General features: G+C 63.4%; 1 protein-coding gene across 5 annotated transcripts in view; it reads right to left on the bottom strand.

The window, feature by feature from the left end:
- Nucleotides 1–945: 945 nt before the first annotated feature.
- Nucleotides 946–19,198, bottom strand: part of CSNK1G2 (casein kinase 1 gamma 2) — a 39,007-nt gene continuing 20,754 nt past the window's right edge. For 4 of the 5 annotated variants that reach the window (XM_035348253.1, XM_035348252.1, XM_035348255.1 and 1 more), the window contains 12 exons: nucleotides 15,389–15,883; nucleotides 9,913–9,953; nucleotides 9,357–9,426; nucleotides 8,827–8,975; nucleotides 8,179–8,413; nucleotides 7,873–7,958; nucleotides 7,394–7,478; nucleotides 7,146–7,294; nucleotides 6,751–6,834; nucleotides 5,177–5,281; nucleotides 3,583–3,689; nucleotides 946–3,137 (listed from right to left, as the gene is read on the bottom strand). In XM_035348253.1, coding sequence (XP_035204144.1) covers nucleotides 3,083–3,137; nucleotides 3,583–3,689; nucleotides 5,177–5,281; nucleotides 6,751–6,834; nucleotides 7,146–7,294; nucleotides 7,394–7,478; nucleotides 7,873–7,958; nucleotides 8,179–8,413; nucleotides 8,827–8,975; nucleotides 9,357–9,426; nucleotides 9,913–9,953; nucleotides 15,389–15,575 — 1,353 coding nt within the window. In that variant the 5' untranslated portion in view covers nucleotides 15,576–15,883 and the 3' untranslated portion in view covers nucleotides 946–3,082. The remainder of the gene's footprint in view (nucleotides 3,138–3,582; nucleotides 3,690–5,176; nucleotides 5,282–6,750; nucleotides 6,835–7,145; nucleotides 7,295–7,393; nucleotides 7,479–7,872; nucleotides 7,959–8,178; nucleotides 8,414–8,826; nucleotides 8,976–9,356; nucleotides 9,427–9,912; nucleotides 9,954–15,388; nucleotides 15,884–19,198) is intronic. The other variant, XM_035348256.1, reaches the window with a different exon arrangement.

The raw sequence follows: 19,198 nt of genomic DNA, 5'->3' as shown, positions 1-19,198 counted from the left end.
GCATGGTGCAGGCAAACCCCATCTTTGTTGGGATGGGTGAACCAGAATCACATCGACCTCTCACAGAATCACAGAATAGTCTAGGTTGGAAGACACCTCCAAGATCACAGAGTCCAACCTCTGACCTAACGCTAACAAGTCCTCCACTAAACCGTATCCCTAAGCTCTACATCTAAACGTCTTTTAAAGACCTCCAGGGATGGGGACTCAACCACTTCCCTGGGCAGCCCATTCCAGTGACTAACAACCTGTTCAGGAAAGAAGTTCTTCCTAATATCCAACCTAAACCTCCCCTGGCGCAACTTTAGCCCATTCCCCCTCGTCCTGTCACCAGGCATGTGGGAGAATAGACCAACCACCACCTCGCTACAGCCTCCTTTCAGGTACCCCGCTGCTCTCCTACAGGAACCCTCAGCCTGGGCCTCTGGCCTCTTCCCACCCTGCAACCGCATCAGTGCCGCCCTTGAGGAGGCACGAGGCCCCATCCTGGTCTTTTCTGCTCTTTTCTTTCCTCTTTTCCTTTCTTGAGCTACAGCTCTGCCCTGGGGAAGCTGTGTCCGTTGACTTCCAGCCTCAGGCCTAACCCACCCCTGGGGAGCCTGGGGGAGAGCCGGGTTGAGCAGGGAGCTGCCTGGAGCCATCGCCTTGCTGCTGCTCCCCTGAGCACCCATGGCCTTTGCTCCTGCTGCTCATGTGAAAAAGAGACAAGGGGCTGCAGCTGCAGCTCAGCAGTGTTTAGCAGCAGGAAAGGCACCTGATTACCTGGGGCTGAGGCACCAGCCCTCAAAGGGGCCATGGGGCAAATGCTACTGGTTGAGCTGCAGAGGAAAAGGGGGGGGTGCGGATCCATGTCCCACCCTTGGGGCCACGCATTGACACACAGACAAAAGTGGAGGGTTTTAAAGATTTTTTTTTATTATTATTTTTATTTTATATTTTTATTAAAAAAAAAAACAAAAGCCCCTAAGTTCTATGGCTTCAATGAAGCATCAGAGAAATTTAAATGCCATTTCTGTACACTTTGTTTTAAAGCAGTAACTAAACTCGCAATGGAACAAACGCCCTCACGTACAATCTCAGTATTTGGACTCCGTGCTGGAAGGACAGGGAGTCCTGGGGGCTGCAGCCCTGGCCCCCCCTCACAGCTGCTGGCGGCAGCGGGTGAGCAGCTGGAGTCAAGCAAACGCCCTCGGCCGCGTCCCTGCCCCTCCACGGCTCCTCTTCGGCCTCTGCTTGGGTTTGTCTGAGCTGATGCTCTGAGAAGGGTCCGCTTCCAGTGAAGATTTAAGGCGATTGTTTTGTTTTGTTTCTTTGCCTCGCTGGGGAAGTGAGGGCAAACGCTGCACGTCCTTCCCCACCGCGGCCAGGGGATGTGGCAGCAGCTGGGGCTGCCCTGGCTGCTGCAGCCCAGAAGCCAAAGCTGGGTTCAATCCTGAATTCAGGCAGAAGCGGGGCCGTGGTGCTGTGCCCGCCCTTGGGGCCACAGGTGCCCGACTGGTGCTGGGGCAGGGCAGGGTGAGCACCCCCCAGGGCTGGCACAGCCCCTCGTGCTATTTGGGGCCTCCCCTCCCTCCCGAGATGCTCGGCTTGGACAAATGCTTCAAAGCAGCCACAGATGTTCCCGTTTTCCCCCACCCCCACCCTCCCCAGAAGCCTCAGCACAGCCTCAGCCCCGCTCTCAGGGTAGAACAACAGGGTTTTGGTAAAGATAAGCGTGCCCCCCCCCTCCCCCCCTCCAATGTGTGGTGATCAATACACACAACAGCGCGGGGTCGGTCATGTGGGAAAGCTGCAGTGGCCCTGGGGTGGTGAGGAACAGGGTGTCTGGGGGTCTGCGTGTGTGGGTGAGACGATGGCTAAAAAAAACCCAGTTCCCTCCCTCCCTCCCTCATTACCCCCCACTCCCCTGGTAGAATCAGACCTGGCCCCACTGTGGGAGGCAGCGGGGAGCAGGCAGAGGCTGCAGGGACGGTGGCTGCGGCAGCGCTGGCGCCCCAGTGCCCTTCGCCATCCGGTCACCGTCGCCAAGTGCCTCCGTGCCCACCCTGGCATGAGGCCCTGCGCCCTCGCCCTGTGCCTGCCATCACCCCGAGGGGCTCGGACACACAGCGCAGGGGCTGTAAAACCAAGGCCAATAAAACTGCCGCAGGACCTGCCCTGTGCTGCCTGACAGACCTAAAGCTGCTGTGGAAACAAATCCAGACCTAAGACATCACAGCGTCAGAGAGGAGATGCTTTTCCTTCCAACTGCGCTCTGAAACGTGCTCTCGTGGGTCCCTCTGGTGCTGCCTGACTCCGGCTCAGTCCTGTCCTGGTGCCCCTGCCCCCGGGAGTCACTGGCTGTTCATGGCAAGACCAAACATCACTTGTATTGCTAGCAAAAGTGCATCATAAAAAGAAGTGTAAACGCATTTTTTTCCCCCCCTCCCCACCCCGCACGCACCCAGCACTTCTTGCCGTACCACAGACCACAGCGCTCGTCACCACAGGCATTAACGAAAGGGGAGGGGAAACCTAACGGGGGACGGGGGCAAGGGACCCTAATGAAAGAGCAGAATTCGGTAACACTGAAGATGACGGTCAAAGACTGACAACTCAGCACTCTGCACCGAGACTCACTTTAAATTAACTTAAGAGACAAAGAAGCAACAGAAAAAAAAAAAAAAAAATCCTCCTTAGCCCACTGCTCTCGAAATTGTCTTCGGCTTCTTCTAAGACAGCGACGTTTTAGAGTCTGTACAGTTGATCCCCGTGTCAAACTAGGTATAGACTCAGAAGCAAGTGACGCTGTGGATTTGTTTCCGTTTCTTTTTTCATTTTTTCTTTTAGACGGACGCAGGAACTTCAGCGAAGTCGGGCTTGGTTCGAGTAAACGGCCACGCACTGGGCGAGTGGCGGAGGAAAGGACAAGCAGTTTGGGGAGGCCCCGCTCCCCACCTGCGTGTGGGGCGCCGGGGGAGGCCAGCTGGCTTGGCCCCGGCCCAACCGAGGGGCCGCCGCCGCCGGCTCCACGGGTCAAGATCCAGCCACGGCCAGAGGGAGAGGAGCCCTCGCGCACGCCGCTCCACCCGGCCCCGGCAGCTCACTTGCGACGCTTGGTGGTTTTCCTCTTCCTTCTCTTGAAGAAACAGCAGCACCTGGGGACAGAGGGGACCCATCAGTGCTCTGGCCCAGATGGGATCAGCACCCCCGTGGGGCACCAGGGGACACACAGCCTTCGGCAGCCTGGAGAGCCCCACCTGGGGCAGAGTTGCCCCAGCACATGGCCTGGGCCAGGTGCGGAGCGCAGCGACAGCCACAAGTGATGCTCAGCATGGTGGCACTGGCCCTGGCACTCGATGACAGCCACGGCAAACACCACTGGCTGGTGCCAGGGGCTCCCCGAGAGGGAACGGGCCCAGCTGCGTGCACGGGCGCTGTGCTGGGGCTGGGAAGGGGCTGGGGGTGGTGGCCCTGCAGGGACACCGCTCGTTGGGTCCCCATGATGAGCTGCAGATGTTTGCTGGGCTGCTCCTCCCCCGGGGGGCAAGGCAAGGCCCTGACCAGCAGCCGCCCCAGGGGACGGCCAGGACGCATCCTTACTTTGTATCGTCTGTCACCTCCACCTCGGTGGGGGCTGTGATGGGGGCGTTCGAATGTCCTGCAGTCGGGTCATCTGTGTTCAGCTCTCCGTTGGTGGAGCTCATCACCTGCAGGGAAGCGAGTCTCAGTATGGGGGCATCCTGCGGGGCACTGGCTGGTCCTCAGCCTCGTCCCCGGCCCTGCGGCAGCCCCAGGTGGTGGCACAGCCCTGCCCTGCCAGAGCCAGGAGCACCGGTGTCCCCACATGGGGCAGCAGGACAGTGCCCTCGCCCAGCCAGCGCTGCTCTGCCTCGGCGCTGAGCACAGCCGATTGCAACGACCCCAGCTCCCCTGCACACCACCCCCCCCGGACAGGGGTTGCTGGTGGCCCCGTGACACTGCTCGCTGCCCCACGCCATCCTTCTGCCAAGCCAAGCATCCAGACACAGCTCTCGCCAACGGACCCCAAGCCCTGGCACCGCTGGGCCCTGTGGGGCTGAGCCCAGCGCCCACCCCACAGGCTCCTGCCAGCAGCCGGGGCCCTGCCCGCCCACAGGCAGCAGGGCCAAGAGGAAAACCCGGTCACCGAGGCAGGGATGGGATTGGCACAGGCAATGGGGACTTGCCTGAAAACCCCTCAGATGCTCCTGCAAAGCCAGGAGTACCTTGGGGGATGCGCAGGCATCGCCAAGCTGCTTGTGCCCATGAGGACGTTTGGCCCTTCGCCGGCTCACAGAGCTGCCGGCCGACAGCCACGGTGCCCAGCCCGCGGGGCTCCTTCAAGCGACCGTCCCCCGAAACGAGCCCGGGGTCCCATGAGCCACCAGCACCCCCCCCAGTGCTGGGCACGGGCGGAGATGGGAGGGAGGCCGGAAGAGCAGGAGCAGGGAGCAGCCGCAGGGGCAGGGAGGGGATGCTGGAGGAGAGGGGCAGGCTGAGCTGTCCCCACGGCCTGCCCTGGCCTCATGACGGGAGCTGAGCCCAGGACCCAGCACCCGTCGAGATCTGTCGCAGAGCAGCAGGAATGAGCAGCGGCGGCGGGGACAGCAGCAGAGACGCAGGAAGCAGCACAGGCCTGGCTGGGGGGGCTCAGGGGCCCCTGGTGCCCCCACCCAACTGCGCGGGCTGGAGCCGGCCAGCCCGAGGCAGGGGCAGGAGGTGGCGAGCAGGGGGCTGGCGGCGCAGGGACAGGACCAAGGCGGGGAGCCGAGGCTGAGGGCTGCCCAGGGAAAGGGAGGAGAAGCCGGGCTCGAAGCCGCCACTCCATTCGAGCGATGGAGGCAAAGGGAAGTCCCCACTGGGGGTAAGGCCGTGTCCGGGACAGACGGAGCAGAGCCGGCGCTGTGCCCGTCTCCAGCTGCCCTCTGAGTCCCAGCGGCAGCCCCGGGAAGCAGTGCCAGCCTCGGCTGCGAGCCGGGAGCAGGGCCCCGGGCATCACACGGGGACAACCCTGTGCCAGCAAGTCGCAGCCTGGCCAAGAGCCCGGCGTGCACGGCCCCGGGCGGAGGAGTGGGGTTGCTGCCTGGCACGGCCGGCGGGCACACTTGGGCCTGGCGCGGGTTGGCTCTGCTTTCCCCCAAGCCCGCCCATGCCCTCGGCGCGTGGTTGCGTGTACCTGGACGGACCCCCCGAGCCTGCCGGCTGCCAGGTGAGCTCCCAAAGGCTCCTCGGCAGGCTGCCCACCGGCCTGAGGATCCCACAACTCCGTCCCCTCGGGCGGCTGCTCGCGACAGGCAGGAGGAACAGAATGAAAAGAAACAAAAGAAAAGAAAAGAGGAAGAAGAATGGGGGAGAGAAGGGAAGAGGTGGAGGGAAAGGGCGGGGAGAAGAGTGGCAAAAGGAGTCGAGAAAATAAGACATGCAAAAGCAAAACCATGACCGGAGCAGCTCGAGTTTGTGATGGCGGAGCGTGCTCGCCCTGCGCTGTCCCGGCGGCTCCTCCTTGAAACCGCTGCTGGGACACGGTGGGCTCTGCACCCTCCCTGCCACGCTCACATCACAGCCCCCACAAAGAACTGGGCTCTTCCCTCCGCATGGGGCAGCTGGGGCTGCGCTGCCCCACGGAGCTCAGCCGCCCTGCGTGGGTCCGGCAGCCACTCAGCAGAGGCGGGTGCAGCTCTTTGTGGTGCCACCGCGAGGAACTGAGCTGTGCTGTGCCTCAAGGGCTCCCCCAGCGATGCAGCACCCCGCTGCCAAACCCTCAGCACGGTGAGCATGGCGCAGCCCCACGACTGGTGGGGGTCCTCGGATCCCCACGTCCCAAATTGCTTCAGTGCTGTGGGATTTTTGGGCTCTGCTTCTCCCACAGCCCTCGAGATGTTGAGCACGGCACTTCTCAGGCGCTGGAGGCAGAGGGCAGAGCTCACGGGGACAAGTTCCCGGGAAGGAGCCAGATGCGCTCTGAAGACGCTGTGCCTCCCTAGGGACGCTGCCCAGACACCGGCCACCCGGGGCCGACATGTGGCTGCGGGAGGACGGGTGCTGTGTGCTCGGCTCCAGCCCGCCTGCTCCCCTTGGATGCTCAAACCAAGAAGTCCAGGGTCCGTACGGGACAGCTGGGGAAACGTGTGAGCTCTGCTCTTGCTGGCAGCAGTCCCCAGACAATGCTTCCTGCACAGGCCACGGCACCGAGTATGGCTGGCAGCTCGGCCCATCTCTCTGCCCTGCGCTGCCCCCAGCTCGGCCCCACGTGCCCGGTGTGGAGCCACAAGCTGCCGAGCTGCCCCACAACCCCCCCCAGAACACCCCTCCCTCGTCCAGTGTCTCTGTCCCAGTGGTGAAAGAGAAGTGGAACAGCAAACAGAGCAGCGCGTTGCCCCGGGGGGATGTAGCACCGGGGGCATCGCCCTTATCACCAAGGCGGCTCGGAGTGTCCCGTGCTCACACCCACCAGCGCTAAGTCCCGCTGGAGCTGGAGCCCAGCCCTGGCATTTCCCAGCTGTGCTCCAGCCTCCTGCGGCTGCTTCCGCCCGTGGCCTGGCCCTGGGACACAGCCCAGGGTCCTCCACAAGCCTCAAGCTCAGACCCGCAGGAAGGAAACCCTCTGACAACCAGCACTGGGGGAAAAAGGACGCCGCAGTCCCTCCTCCACGAAGAGCCCCTGCTGGGCACTGAGGCTGCGTGGATCAGAAGCTCGAGCCACGCACGATCTCGGTGCCGTGCCCCGGCCAGGGCCGCGCCGCTGCTCACCTGGTGTTTGGTGTGTGGCTGTGCTTTGTCTCTGTTCGGGGGCTGCACCTGCACCTCGCTGTGCATCGTGCCGATGGGGGTGGGCTGGGGACATGACAAGCACAACGTCAGCTGCGCCCCAGCAGCCCTCCCGCCACCCACCACCGCCTGCTCCAAACGTTCAGAGCAGCTCGGAATCGGGGCCAGATCCCAGCCCCCCCATCTCCCCGCCTGGCGCGCGGCTGCACTGAGCCCATGGAGGCTGGAGCGAGGCGCCAGCTCAGCCGCTGGGTTCCTCTTAGCTCCAGGAGCCTCCAACTCCCGTGTGACAGCTCCGATTCCCTGGCTCAGAGCTGGCTTTGGGGCCCTCCTTCACGCCAGCACCCTGCGCCACCCCCGGCTCCCTCCCCGCTCACCAGCGGTTTCCCTGCCCAGTCGTATTCGTAGTCGAACACGTAACCGTTCCTCTCGAACAAGTCTGTGAAGAGCTTCCGCAGGTAGTCATAGTCGGGCTTCTCGAAGAAATCCAGCCGCCGCACGTAGCGCAAGTATGTGGCCATCTCCTCTGCGGGGACAGAGCGGGCTCGGTTGGGGCAGGGGGACAAGGTGCCAGGCCAGCAAGGGGCCAGGCTGGGGACAAGGATGGGCCACACAGAGCCCTCACCTGGGAAGTTCTCACAGAGCACCTCCACTGGAGTGGCTCTTTTGGTGTCGCCGATTTTCTGATACCTCTCCTTTAGCGTGTCAGCCTGGCAGAGACAAGGAGCAGGTCAGGAGGAGAAGGGGAGGCTCTGGGCGCTGGCAGACAAGGAGTGGGGTCTTGGTGCCCCTGGCCCAGGTGGCCGTGAGAGCTCACTGCTGGGAACCTGCCCAGGGCAGGCGGGGGGTGAGCGCAGTGCCAGGACAGCCACTGGGACGGTAGCTGGGATATCCACAGAGGGAGGGACACCGAGAGGGGGCCCCTATGGCCACTCAGCACAGCAAGGGTCGGGCACAGAGCTCAGAGCCCTGGAATCCACCAAGGCTCCAACCCTCAGCCACCCCAGGGGCCAACGCTTTCTTCCCCCGTTCCTGGCTGCTGCCCGGGGCAGAGCCAGAGCCACGTGGCAGCCGTGTGTGGGGACAGCAGGAACTGGCAATTACCTTGAGGCCTTGCCAAGGAAGGCTCCCGCGGAGGAAGTACATAAACATGTGTCCTAATGCTTCCAGGTCATCCCTGCGGCTTTGTTCTGAGTGGGGCAAGCAGCAGTCATGAGCACATTCCCACCACAGCCCCCTTCCCTGTCCCCACCAGCTCCCGCAGCACCCCACGTCCCCTGCCAACCCCCCAGGCTGAAGGAGAGGCTGTTTGTCCCCAGCCTCACCGCTGGCAGGGGGGAGCTCGTGCTCCGCAGCCCCCTTCCCTCCCCTGTTGGCCAAGGCAGGGCTGGCCGCACGGCACACGCGCACCTTTTCCCAGGTGGGTGTTGATGCTCATGTAGCGTGCTGTCCCCGTCAGGCTCTTGTGCTCTCGGTAGGGGATGTGTTTTTTGGTCTCGGGGTCGATATACTCTTTGGCCAGGCCAAAATCGATGATGTGGATGGTGTGCTGCCGCTTGCTGCCCGGCCGCCCCACCAGGAAGTTCTCTGGCTTGACGTCTCTGTAGATCAGGCTTTTGGTGTGGACGTACTCCATCCGCGTGATCTGGGGCAGGAGGGGAGGTCAGCACCGCGGTGGAGACGCGCCAACTGCAGCCACAGACACACACCCCGTGCCCTCCTCCCTCGGGCCCTGTTGTGCTCAGACTGCCTCAACCCAGCCGGCAGCCCGGCTCCCCTCACGCTGCACGTCACACTGCGTCGGAAGGACAGGCAGAGCGGGTCTTCAGCTCTGCTCCAACGGCATCTCTGACACAGTCACAGACACCTGGCTGTGCCTGGAGCAGGGCGAGGGAGAGCACAGGGCAGCCAGGGCCACCCGGCACTGGTGGGCACAGGGAACTGCCCCGCACCTCATCCCTCCTGTATCAGGGAGAGGACGAGGCGTGGGGGGAGGCCCGCCCGGTGCTGGGGTCCCCACGCAGCCCGAAGGAGCAGCAGGCGAGGTGCCGTGCTCACCAGCTGGATCGCGATCATCAGGACGGTCTTGAGCGTGAAGGTCCGATCACACAGATCAAAGAGATCTTCCAGGCTGGGGCCTAGCAGCTCCAACACCATGGCGTTGTACTTCCCGCAGGGGCCGAAGTAGTAAACCTGAGGAATTCCTTCTGCAAGAGACGGAGCAGGGGCTGTCAGCGGTCACGGCGGGGCTGAGCAGCACGGGGGCTGCTGGTGGGGGGTCACCGCACCGCCCTCCCTCCACGCCGCAGGCAGCCCGGCTCTGCTCCTGGCAGGAGGGTGAGGGAGACAGCTCCATCTGCACCCCTGACTGCTGCGGGGGAGCTGGGGGGGAAGAACTAAATAAAAAGGGATCAAAGATCAGACGTGGCTGCGTAAGAACAGCCTCTCCCAGCCGAGCAGATGGGCAGAGCAGCTCGGGCTGGGGAGCAAAGCTGCAGAAGTTGCAGACAGCTCTAGAGAAGTCTCCCTGCCCCAGCCCCATCGCCCAGACACCGGCTGCCCGCGGCAGCTCGGCCCCGGCCCCGTACCTGCGTTGCCGAGCTGCTTGTAGAACCGATACTCCAGGTGCAGCTGGGGGGCCCGGGACTTGATGGGTTCCTTGGAGGAGAGAAGGAGAGCAGTTAAGGCTGGGGCACGGAGCGCGATGCTCAGGAGGTCTGGCTCCTCCTTCACAGGCTGGCAGCAGCTGGGGCTGGCAGCGTTCAGGGGTGAGAAAAACCAGTGCAGAACGACCCCGGGGATGGGGGGAGGAAACCAGCCCATGCGGGAGCCTGATCCGACCCCTCCAGAGCTGGTGTTGGTGGGACCACGCTCTCCAGGAGCTCCCTGCGTGGGTACCTCTGAAGGGGAGCTGACAGCAGGCCACAGCCAGCTCCTGGCGAAGCAAAGCCCCAGCTGTTCTCCCCAGGGCTGCATCACCCCCCCTGGAATGACGCTGGCTGCCTGCATGCCCTCGATTCCGAGCAGCGAGCACAGCTCCCCTGCGCAGCCTGTCCCGACCCACTTTGACAGGCTGGGCAGGGCCAACAATTGCCCCGTGAGGCTGCCCCAATGCCCCCCCCTTCCGACCACGAGAAGACTCACCAATTTGATAGCTACGTATTCGTTGGTGTAGAGGTTCTTTCCTGCAGGGAGAGACAGAAAAAAAAGGCATTGGAAGTAAGAGAGCCTTTGTATTACGCCCCCCCCAACCCCCCCCCCCGCCTGCTGCAGTCCCCAGGGGCCTGCACAACATCCCCAACAGGTTCGGCAGCTCCCAAACCCACAAACAGGCCTCGAGGCGTGAGCAGGAGCTGGAGCCCACTGCGCTGAGTTGCAACACGCCTGCTAATTACCCCCAGATGGGGCACACGGATTCCTCCCCCGGCTGCTGGGGGCCGCTGCCAGGCTTGCTGGGAGGGGGCAGCTTCCCTGCGCCGGCCTGCAGGGATGTGAGCGGCCAGGCAGCAGGGCTGCGGCACCACGGAGCCGCCCGTTCCTCCCCGGTGGCTGCTGCAGCTGCCCCGCTCCGGGCCGGGGCCGGGGATGGCACCTGCGGGCAGCGGGACCACGGGGAGGGGGGCAGGGAGGAGGGGGAGGCCCCCAGGGGTGCAGGGGCAGCGGGGCTGGGGGGGGGGGGAGCTGCGGAATGGTGCTGAGCCCAGCGCCAAGGCGGATTTAGCCCATCGGGTGCCCATCGGGTGCCCCAGCTGACTGGGAGCAGACCCGCAGCACGGCCCCGTGCTGTGCGAGGAGCTGAAGGCACCGACGTGCTGCAGGAGGGCTGGGCTGCCTCTGGGTGCCCAGGAGAGCTGAAAGAGCTCCCACACCGCCCCAAAGCCCTGCTGATGGCTTCCGACAGAGCTCAGCACCTTCACTGCAGGGGTTTCACGGCCGCAGCTACAGAAAGGTTCGGCTACGGCGTCTGCACCAGAGCCAGGAGGGCTCGGGGAAGGGGCTACACCTGGGGAGCGTCAGCACCACCTCTGCCCAAGGTCCACGAAGAAAGAGGTGAGAGGTTTGCAAATGGATCAGAGCCCCTGCTGCCAGAGCTCTCTGGGACACCAGGGACATGCAGCCAGGCCCTTCCCGCAGCACGAGAGCCAGCAGCCGCCCCACTGCCCGGCACGGAGCCACGTCTGTCTCCTCGGATTTCCTCGCAGCGATTTGCTCAGGGAACAGGCTCCTCCTGGCACAGGATTTCATCTGCTCCGGCTGCTGCTCCCCACCTGAAGCAGCAATAAATCCTCGCCGGGTGACATCAGAGCCAGCTGCTGAGCGCCAGAGTCAGCGGCAGGATTACGGGAGGAGGGATGAATGGGAGATGTTAACGGAGCAGCTCCCTCTGCGACAGGGAGGCAGGATGGTGCTGGGCCCCCGTGTGCCCCAGCCACAGGGCCTTGCTGTTAGGTCCAAAAACTCGCTGCTGCCGTCAGGGCAGTAACACGCAGCCCTAAAATCATTTGGGGTTTTCCCTCAGGCTGGGCTGGGTCTTAATAGGGCAAAAAATCAATCAAGACACGGCCGGAGAGCTGCAGCCCTGCTGCTGGTGGGACTAAAACCGGCCCATAAGGGAGCTGGCCAAGAAACGAGTCCGAATCACCCGACACCCCCAAATCATTTCACCCCCCCGTGGTTTGCCCCCTCCTATGGCGCTCTGAGGGCTGGGACGAAGCTGCTAGGAACAACGGGGAGCAGGGAGAAGCTGCGGCAGCTCGGGTGCCCCAAAATCGCTGAGTCCTGGGGCTGCCCCGGGTCAGACCCAGCACTGCAGGCCTCACAGACCCCAGGGTGGTTTGGACGGGGGGGGGGGGGGGGGGGGGGGGGAGAAAAAAAATAAGTGGCAGGATGGGCAGCAGCAAGCAAATATTTGCACTTGCAGAGGCCTTTGCCCCGCTCAGCGCTGGCGGCGCCTCCAAATGGAGCTGCCAGCACCTGCACGGGGCGGCACGTCAGATTGCTGCCCAGCCGCGGGGCCGGGGGGAGCCAGGGAGGGCTGGCTGGGCTGCGTCGCGTTTAGAAGCCAGACGTGGCTTTCTCTTAACACCCCGATTCCCCCCTCCCGAGGGCAGATTTGGCAGCGGTGGGATCAGGCACCTGCTCCCGCACATCACGGCCCGGAGAGGGGCCGGGCTCCGCGCCGTGCCCCCAGACGGAGCTCCTGCCCTCAGCAGCAGCGCGGTGTCGCCGCCGGGGCTCGTTGGGCTCCTGCGGTCCCCGCGCGAGGCAGCCCCACGGCGCGGAAGCTCCCAGCAGCAGCCACAAGCTGCCTCGGCCCAGGCAATGCCAGCGCCTTGGAGCGTTGCTTTTAACAGATCAGAGGGAAGGATAAAAAAAAAAAAAAAGGTTATTTGAGAGTTTGACCTTCCTCTGCAGGAGGCTGCGAAAGACCAAGGGGAAAAGCCAGTGTGAGCTGTTTGCGAGGGAGGCAAGCGGCTGCTCAGCAGCAGGCCGGGGGCTTTTCTCTCCCGAAGACGCCTGCGAGCTGCCTGGAAGCGCTGCAGCTTGGAGCCATCGCGGCACCCAGCTGAGGGTGGTCCGAGCCCTTCGCGATACAGGAATGGGTAAGGACATCTCCGCAGGGCTGAAGCCGGAGGAGCGTTCAGGGCAGTGTGCTGACCACTGCCGGCGTTTTCTGAGTTAGCGGTTGTGCCCCCAGAAGCAGCCCGTGGGCAAGCAGGAGCCTGCGGGCCACGGGTGAAAGCCACAGCTCAGGCCTGGGAACGTCCCCAGCAGCCCACGTGTTCAGGGCCATGTCCCCAGCGACCTGCTGCTGGCTCGTCCACAGCACAAGGCCCCACTGCTGTCTTCCTCTCCCTCCCCAGTGCTGTTTCAGTTTTAAAAGAGAAGTTAACTTCCATCGTTTAACTCTGCAGGAAGACAGCTGCCGTGTTTCCACCCCGCTGCGAGAGACAGCGGCACTGGGGCGGTGGAGAGGGGCAGGCACAAAACATCGCCAGCAACGAGCGTGTAAACGTTTAGCGTGAGAAGACCAAAAGCAGCAGCTCCTGCCGGATCCCCAGATCCTCACCCCACCTCCCCAAACGGCTGCTCCTGCCTCCGAGGCAGCTCTGGGGCAGCCCGGCACTGGCAGAAGGCTTGCACAGCGCGCAGGTGCTTCAGGCTCCAACCTCAGACCTTCCTGGAGTTTCCTTCCTCCATCAGCGCCGTCACACCGGGCCGCAGCCTTGGGCAGGATGCCAAGGGCAGCGCGGACACCGAGGAGGAGCTCCAAACACAGCTCCGGCAGCCAGGAACTCCTGGCCAAGTCGTTCCCCTCCTGGCCGCCCGCAAGCACCTTACGCTTAAATAAAAATTTCTTTTTATCAATTATTGATCAATTTATCATTCATTTAACAAACGGCCCCTGAGTTTGCACACCTCCCAGCCTCGCAGGATGCGTGTCCCCAGGCGGGGCCTGAGCTGAAGCACCCAGGGCAGAGCTGCGCCTGCCTCCTGCCGCAGCGGTGGAGTCGGGCAACGCGGCACCTGCTTGAGGACAACTTCATCGCCCTCCTTCCCCTGCTGCCGGGAATGGAGGAGTTGCCCCAGACGTGTTTCTGCAAGATCTCGGGCTTTTTTTTTTTTTTTTTTTTTGAAAGGAAAAATCAGAAAGATTTTTTTTTATTTTTTGTAAGCGCTGAGCTGCACTTTGGCCTCCACAACCTGCCTGCTTTGAGCACTGAACACTTCCTTCCCAGGGGAAACCTGGCTGCCCAGCGTGCCAGGGAGCATCCCTGCTTTCACCACCCTGGCACTGAGGGATCCCTCCGGACCCCTGCAGCACCTCTTGGGGAATCCCTACTTTGTCAGGTCTCAAGGGCATTCCTGGGCCCCGAGGCAGCTCAGAGGCACACCTAAGGAGGAGCGATGCGATTTTAGAAGAGCCAGGGAGCTGTGGCTGGCGCTGCTGCGGTGAGGTCTCGTGCTCAGCCCGTTAGGGCATTAGGGGCGGGCACTGTGGGGTGGGGCGGGGGTAGGAAAAGTGCACAGCGGGCCCAGAAGCTGTCCTGCACTGCCCCAGTGCCATGCCCAAAACGCGAGGAGCCCGGTCACGTCGGGGCAGAGCAGCAGGATCAGCCCCAGCTGTTTGGGCTTTCTGCACTGTTCCCTTTCAACTGCAAGAGTCTGGGGAAAAGCCCAGAACAGCGCAGGGCACAAGAGCAGGACCTCGGAGGATGTGCAGGGCTGGAAGAGGGGGCACAGGCTCTGTAGCCCCGCAGCGGGAGGTGCAGTCCCCGAGGGCACCCGGTCCCAGGCAGGGGTGAAAGGAGCAGCCCAAAGCCGCCCGGGAGGAAGGAGCAGAGCTCTGCCCGCTGCCAGGGACGGACCCTCCACCGCTGGCTTTGAAGCAGCGCCCTTCCCCGCGCTCTGCAATTAAGCGGCGATCCCACTGGAGAGGTCGGGGGCAGGAGGGTTTAGGCTGGCACCAGGCAGTCTGTGGTGCTGCGAGAGCTGCCAGCAAGCTACCATTACCTCCCCGCAGACAGGGCCGGCGCACCGAGCTGGGGAAACTTCCCCTGCCCTCCAGGCAGTGCTGGGGCCGCTGGCGGCTCGGGGCAGCCTCCCACCTCCGCTCCTTCCAAACCCCCAGAGCCCGCCGAGAAGACCCCGCCGCCTGCAGGCTTTGCCTAGAAAAGGTGCTGGTTAAAACCCCGTGCGGCAACGAGCCCCGCGGCCGGCACGAGCCCCCAGCCTCTCCGGGGAGCGGCCCTCTGCCAGCTCCCTCCAGCACAGCCCTTTTCCCAAAGCGCTCGCAGAGCAGCCAAGGCTGACGTCCTGCCTGGCACTGGCTCTGCCGATGCATCCAACGCGCATTCCTGGAGGCGGTCAGCCTGCGCCGCTGGCACGGCACTGCCCGGCCTCTCCTGGCTGCCCGATGCCCACCGGGGAGATAAAAGCCCAGTGAAAACCTCCTGGGGCACTTTGACTCCTTGGGAAAAAACAACCAACCTCCCCTCCAAGGAAGAGTTTGCTTTTGAACCTTTCCTGCTAAACGCGGTTCAAAACTGAAAGCGACCGCAAGAATTTCTGGGTTTTGTTCGGCCCTTCTTCTCTGCCCTCCGTAAAGTTTCAGGAGGGTATGCGAAATGAGCGGGTTTTACCAACCAGGGAACCTCCCCAGAACGACATACTGCCCCTTCCCCAGGTGCCTGCCGCAGCAGACCAGCGCCACGCAGACCCCCTGCTCTCCCTCCCGAGGCACGGGGAGCTCTGGGAGCACAGCGGCACCTCACCACACGTCAGCCTCCAAGGGATCCTGCACCAGGACCACCAGGACTGAGCTTTAGCGCGTTCCGTGAGGAGCCCCCAGAGCAACGGGTACGGGAAAGAGACAGAAACGCCCCTGCGATGGGTCCGTCAGCTCTGAGAGGGGGGTTGGGAGATGAAGCACAGCAGGAAGGTGCTGACGGGAAGAAAGCCCTGCGATGCGAGCGTGAGCTACCCCAGCACGCGACGCCTTCACAGCGTGGCTGGTCAGCATCCCTAGTGCCCGTACCAGCTCCTCCTGCTGCGGGAGGATGCAGCAGCAATCACGGCACAAGCAGGCACAGCGAGGACAGAAGAAGGCCCTTCTCACCTAGACGGAGCTCCCCGAAATTGCCGCATCCAATCTTCTTGCCGACGCGGAAGTTGGGACCCACCATTAAGACTCCCGAGTTGGTTCCAGCACTCCGGCTTCCATGACTGCTCCTTCCTCCACCCGTCTTGGACATCCTTTTACCTTCCTCCAGCTCCCCTTTCCCTCCTCTCTTATCAAAATCCATAAGTTTGTGATACCCCGGCCTCTCCACGGTTACGCTGCTGCCATACAAATCCCAGAGCTGCCGAAAGTTGAGGGGCGAGGAGAAAAGCAGCGGGGCTCTCCTTGGTTAATACAGCATCCCGGCGTGGTGGGAGGGAGGGGCGTGGAGAAGGAGGGGTAAGCGGCCACCCACGGGTGCTGGGCTACTGAAACGTTAGTGCTTTCCGAGGTCCCGCCGGGATTGTCATCGTCGCCGGTTACAGGGAGCTCTTTGGTGGAGAGAACATCCTGCGGAGATGGTCCTCCCAGTGCGGCTCCTCGCTCGGCGAGCTGCGGAAAGAGAGGGAGAAAATGAGCACGAGGCGATGGGGAGGGAGGTGCCCAGAGGGAGTCCCAGCGCCACGATGGCTCCCGTCTCCCAGGGAGCACGGCCCGCTAGCGATGACGATGGGCACTGTGACGGAGGGCTGGGGGAACAGGAGCAGCACGGCGGGTTCAGCTCTGAAAATGCTGCCATAAATAAATAAAGCCTGGCCACGGCAGGAGGCAAAACAACGAGTTGGAGCCAGAAAAGTTCCCTGGGGAGAATGACGTCCCCAGGGAGAAGGCTGCTGGCAGCAGGGACAGCTTCTGCTGCTGCTGGCCGGACCCAGGAGCCCCCAAGCAGGGCACACGCTCAAACTGCCGTGCTACGGGGCGAGCCACGACGGGCACGCAGCTCCCGTGAGGGGAAGAGAGGCTGTTGTCCCCGGGAGGATCCCCGCGGGTGAGGACGGACTTTCTCTGGGCACAGCAGCCAACGAGGCCAGCTGCAGCCAGGGCCCGCTACCCTCACCGAGAGCAACTGAGGGCCGGGCACACGTGCGTGCTGTGCTGGCATGCAGCACCTTCCCCAGGTGGGACACGAAGCCAGGGCCTGCTCCAAGCGGGGCGCTGCCACCCAGGAGGGAGAGCTGTCAGCCCCCCGATCCTGAAGGATCGCAGTCGCCCCCTGCTCGCCGTCTGGCACGGAGGGCAAGGAAACCACGGGGCAGAGGAAGCCAGAGCACGAAACCAGAGCTTGTGCGGCACCCGCTGGGAGCCCCGCCGAGGGATGGCAGGGCTCAGCCATCGGGCCAGCTTCTTCCCCCGTGCCTACCTGCCCATTGGATCGGCACAAGCCAGCGTGCTGCTGACCTGCAGCAGTCCAATTTCACAGCCAAACCGACCCCTCGCTCCCCTTTTGGGGGGTGGGACAACAAATCCCCCCCCCTCAGCTCCGAGCGCAGCGGTGCTCCCTGCCCACCCAGGGCTGCAGCGTTCCCTCCCGGCAGCACGGGGCAGCCCGGCCGTTAGCACGGGGCTGAGCGTGCAGAGGGCCAGGCAGGACCGAGAGCACGCCGGGAGGCCACGTGAGAGCCGGCCGGACAGACGGCCACACGCATGCACAGCCCGCTCCCCCCCAGCGCTAATCACCCCGGCTTTTGTTCCCAGGCCCCGCTGGGAGGCCGCCCCCCCCCCTTCCCCTGCTCCTCTCCAGCTCCAGTTGCCACCACCGCTGACGGCAGCCCCGTTACCTGCGGGTTAAACAAGCAAACCCACACCCCTCAGCGCTCCGACTCCAGGAAATGAGCACACGGCAAGCCCTGAGGCTCGGCCAGAGCCCATAAAGCTCTTTATTGGCTCTCGATAGCTGTTAATTATAATGAAATAAGGGGGTTCTTGTGCTAAAAGGGTGCACGGGGGGAAGCAGGGCAGGATCTAAGAGGAATGGAGGAAAAGAGAAAGAAGGGAGGCAAGCCGGAGCTCAGCGAGGGGCAGGACCTGGTGTGCAAGGGGCAGAGGTGGTGGAGCCCCAGGACTGCTCTGAGCTCAGCCCCCGTCCCACGCTGAGCCTCGCAGGCTGCTGTGGGTGCGGGGCGCCCATCGCCCGACCTCTGGGCTCACACCTCCAGAGCACCCCGGCCCTGCACAGCCTCTGCCTGGAGACCAACAGCAGGCACCCGGCCAGCCCGCGACCCGCCGCCCGGTGCCAGCGCTTCCCTCCCCACGCAGCTCGGGCCTTCCTTCAAACACCTCCGGCAGCCACAGCCTGCAGCGACGCCCGAGGCTGCAGCCACAGGAACGCCCCACAACGGGCGAAGGCAGCTCCCTGCCACACCGGGCCCTGGCACCCAGCGCCTCTCGGGCAGGGGAAGCTGAGGTGGGCAGAGCCCGCCAGCCCCCGACCCTGGTGGGCAGCTGGGGGCTGCCTCCCGCCCCCACGCTCCCTGCCCCGGCAGCTCCATCCCGTGCGGGCAGGAAGCGGGGTGGGAGCGGCGGTGGAGCAGGGCTTCCCCGCGCTTTGTTCTCCCCCAGCCCCGAGCGCTCCCGGCTGGCACGTGATATCCTGCTCATTCTTTGCTCTCCTGATAATTTCCGCCCCGGTTCGGTGCACGGCACGGCCCTGCCGCCCATCTCCAACCTCCGCCGGGCCCCGGGGGGCCGATTCCTCCGCCGGGCATTTTGGGAGCCCCCAGCCCTGGCGAAGGGGAGGCAGGCGGCGATGTGTGGCCGTGCTGCTTCGCACACCGTTTTCGGTTTGAATCAGACCTTTATGCTCGGTCCTGGGGGATTTCGTGCCCAGACTGTTTGCACAGAGTCAGGCGGCCGACAGCCAGCGCCCTGGGAGCGCCAGCCCCCGCTTTCGGGATTATTATTTTTTTTGAGTTATGGGCCAGCCTCTGCATGGGAATTTCAGACAATGGAACGAGACAGGGCCCTAACAGAAGGGAAAAAATACATTTCTAGCCTTAATAAATACCGCTTCCTGCGAGCACTTGTGGAGACTGCGCTGCCTCCCCCGGCTGAGGCAAACATCCGCAGCGGCGCAGCGCAACAGCGGCCCCGAGAGCGGCCTCCCAAAGGAGCCCAGCTCTGAGCCCCAGCTTCAGGCTGCGGGGCCGGGTGTGCCAGCGGGCTGCCATGCTCTGATCCCCCCCTTCCCAAAGCAGGGCAGACGTGTGAGCGAGGGCAGGGCCAGCAGCTTCTCCCCGCGTAGAGAACCTATTTTTGCCTCTGAGAAGCGCCAAGGAGAGGTGATGCCTCCCCACACCTCGGCGCGAAAGCAGGACCCACCTCTTTGTGCGGTTTCAGCGTGGGGTCAGGCTTTCCACTATGTGCCGTGCAGCCAGCCCTGGCTCTTAGAACTGAGAACAACCTAATGAGAAACATTTGGTAAAATCCCAGGACTCCGGTTGCTTTGGAGCAGACAGCCCCGCCAGACTTCTGAGAGCCAAACCTGTCCTGGTACGGCACAGCCGCCTCTGGAGGAGCAGCGGGGATCCCGATCCGCCCCGCGCTGCCAGTGGGGGGGAGCTGCGGCACGGGGAAAGCAGCCTGGTGAAACCAACGGGCGTTTCTGCACTTCCAGCACAAATCCTCACCCAGGTCTCCCTCAGACAAGAAGCCTGAGAGAAGCACCTTCAGGCTGCATTTCTTGGCCTGGCGTCAAATCTGATGCAAGATGAGCCTAAGAAAACTTCTTTCTCTCTTTGGGGGGGGGAGTAAAAAAGAAATGGGCCTGAAGTTTGATGGGAGAAGTTCCAAAGCAAGCTGTGGTCTCCAGTCAGCGCTCCCCTGCTTGCAGTGTGGAGTGCTCCAACCCAGGGAACCTGAAACTGAAAC

This window comes from Oxyura jamaicensis, chromosome 28 (assembly GCF_011077185.1).
Source record: "Oxyura jamaicensis isolate SHBP4307 breed ruddy duck chromosome 28, BPBGC_Ojam_1.0, whole genome shotgun sequence".
Classification (NCBI taxonomy): Eukaryota; Metazoa; Chordata; class Aves; order Anseriformes; family Anatidae; genus Oxyura; species Oxyura jamaicensis.
This window is presented reverse-complemented; position numbering and strand designations above follow the sequence as displayed.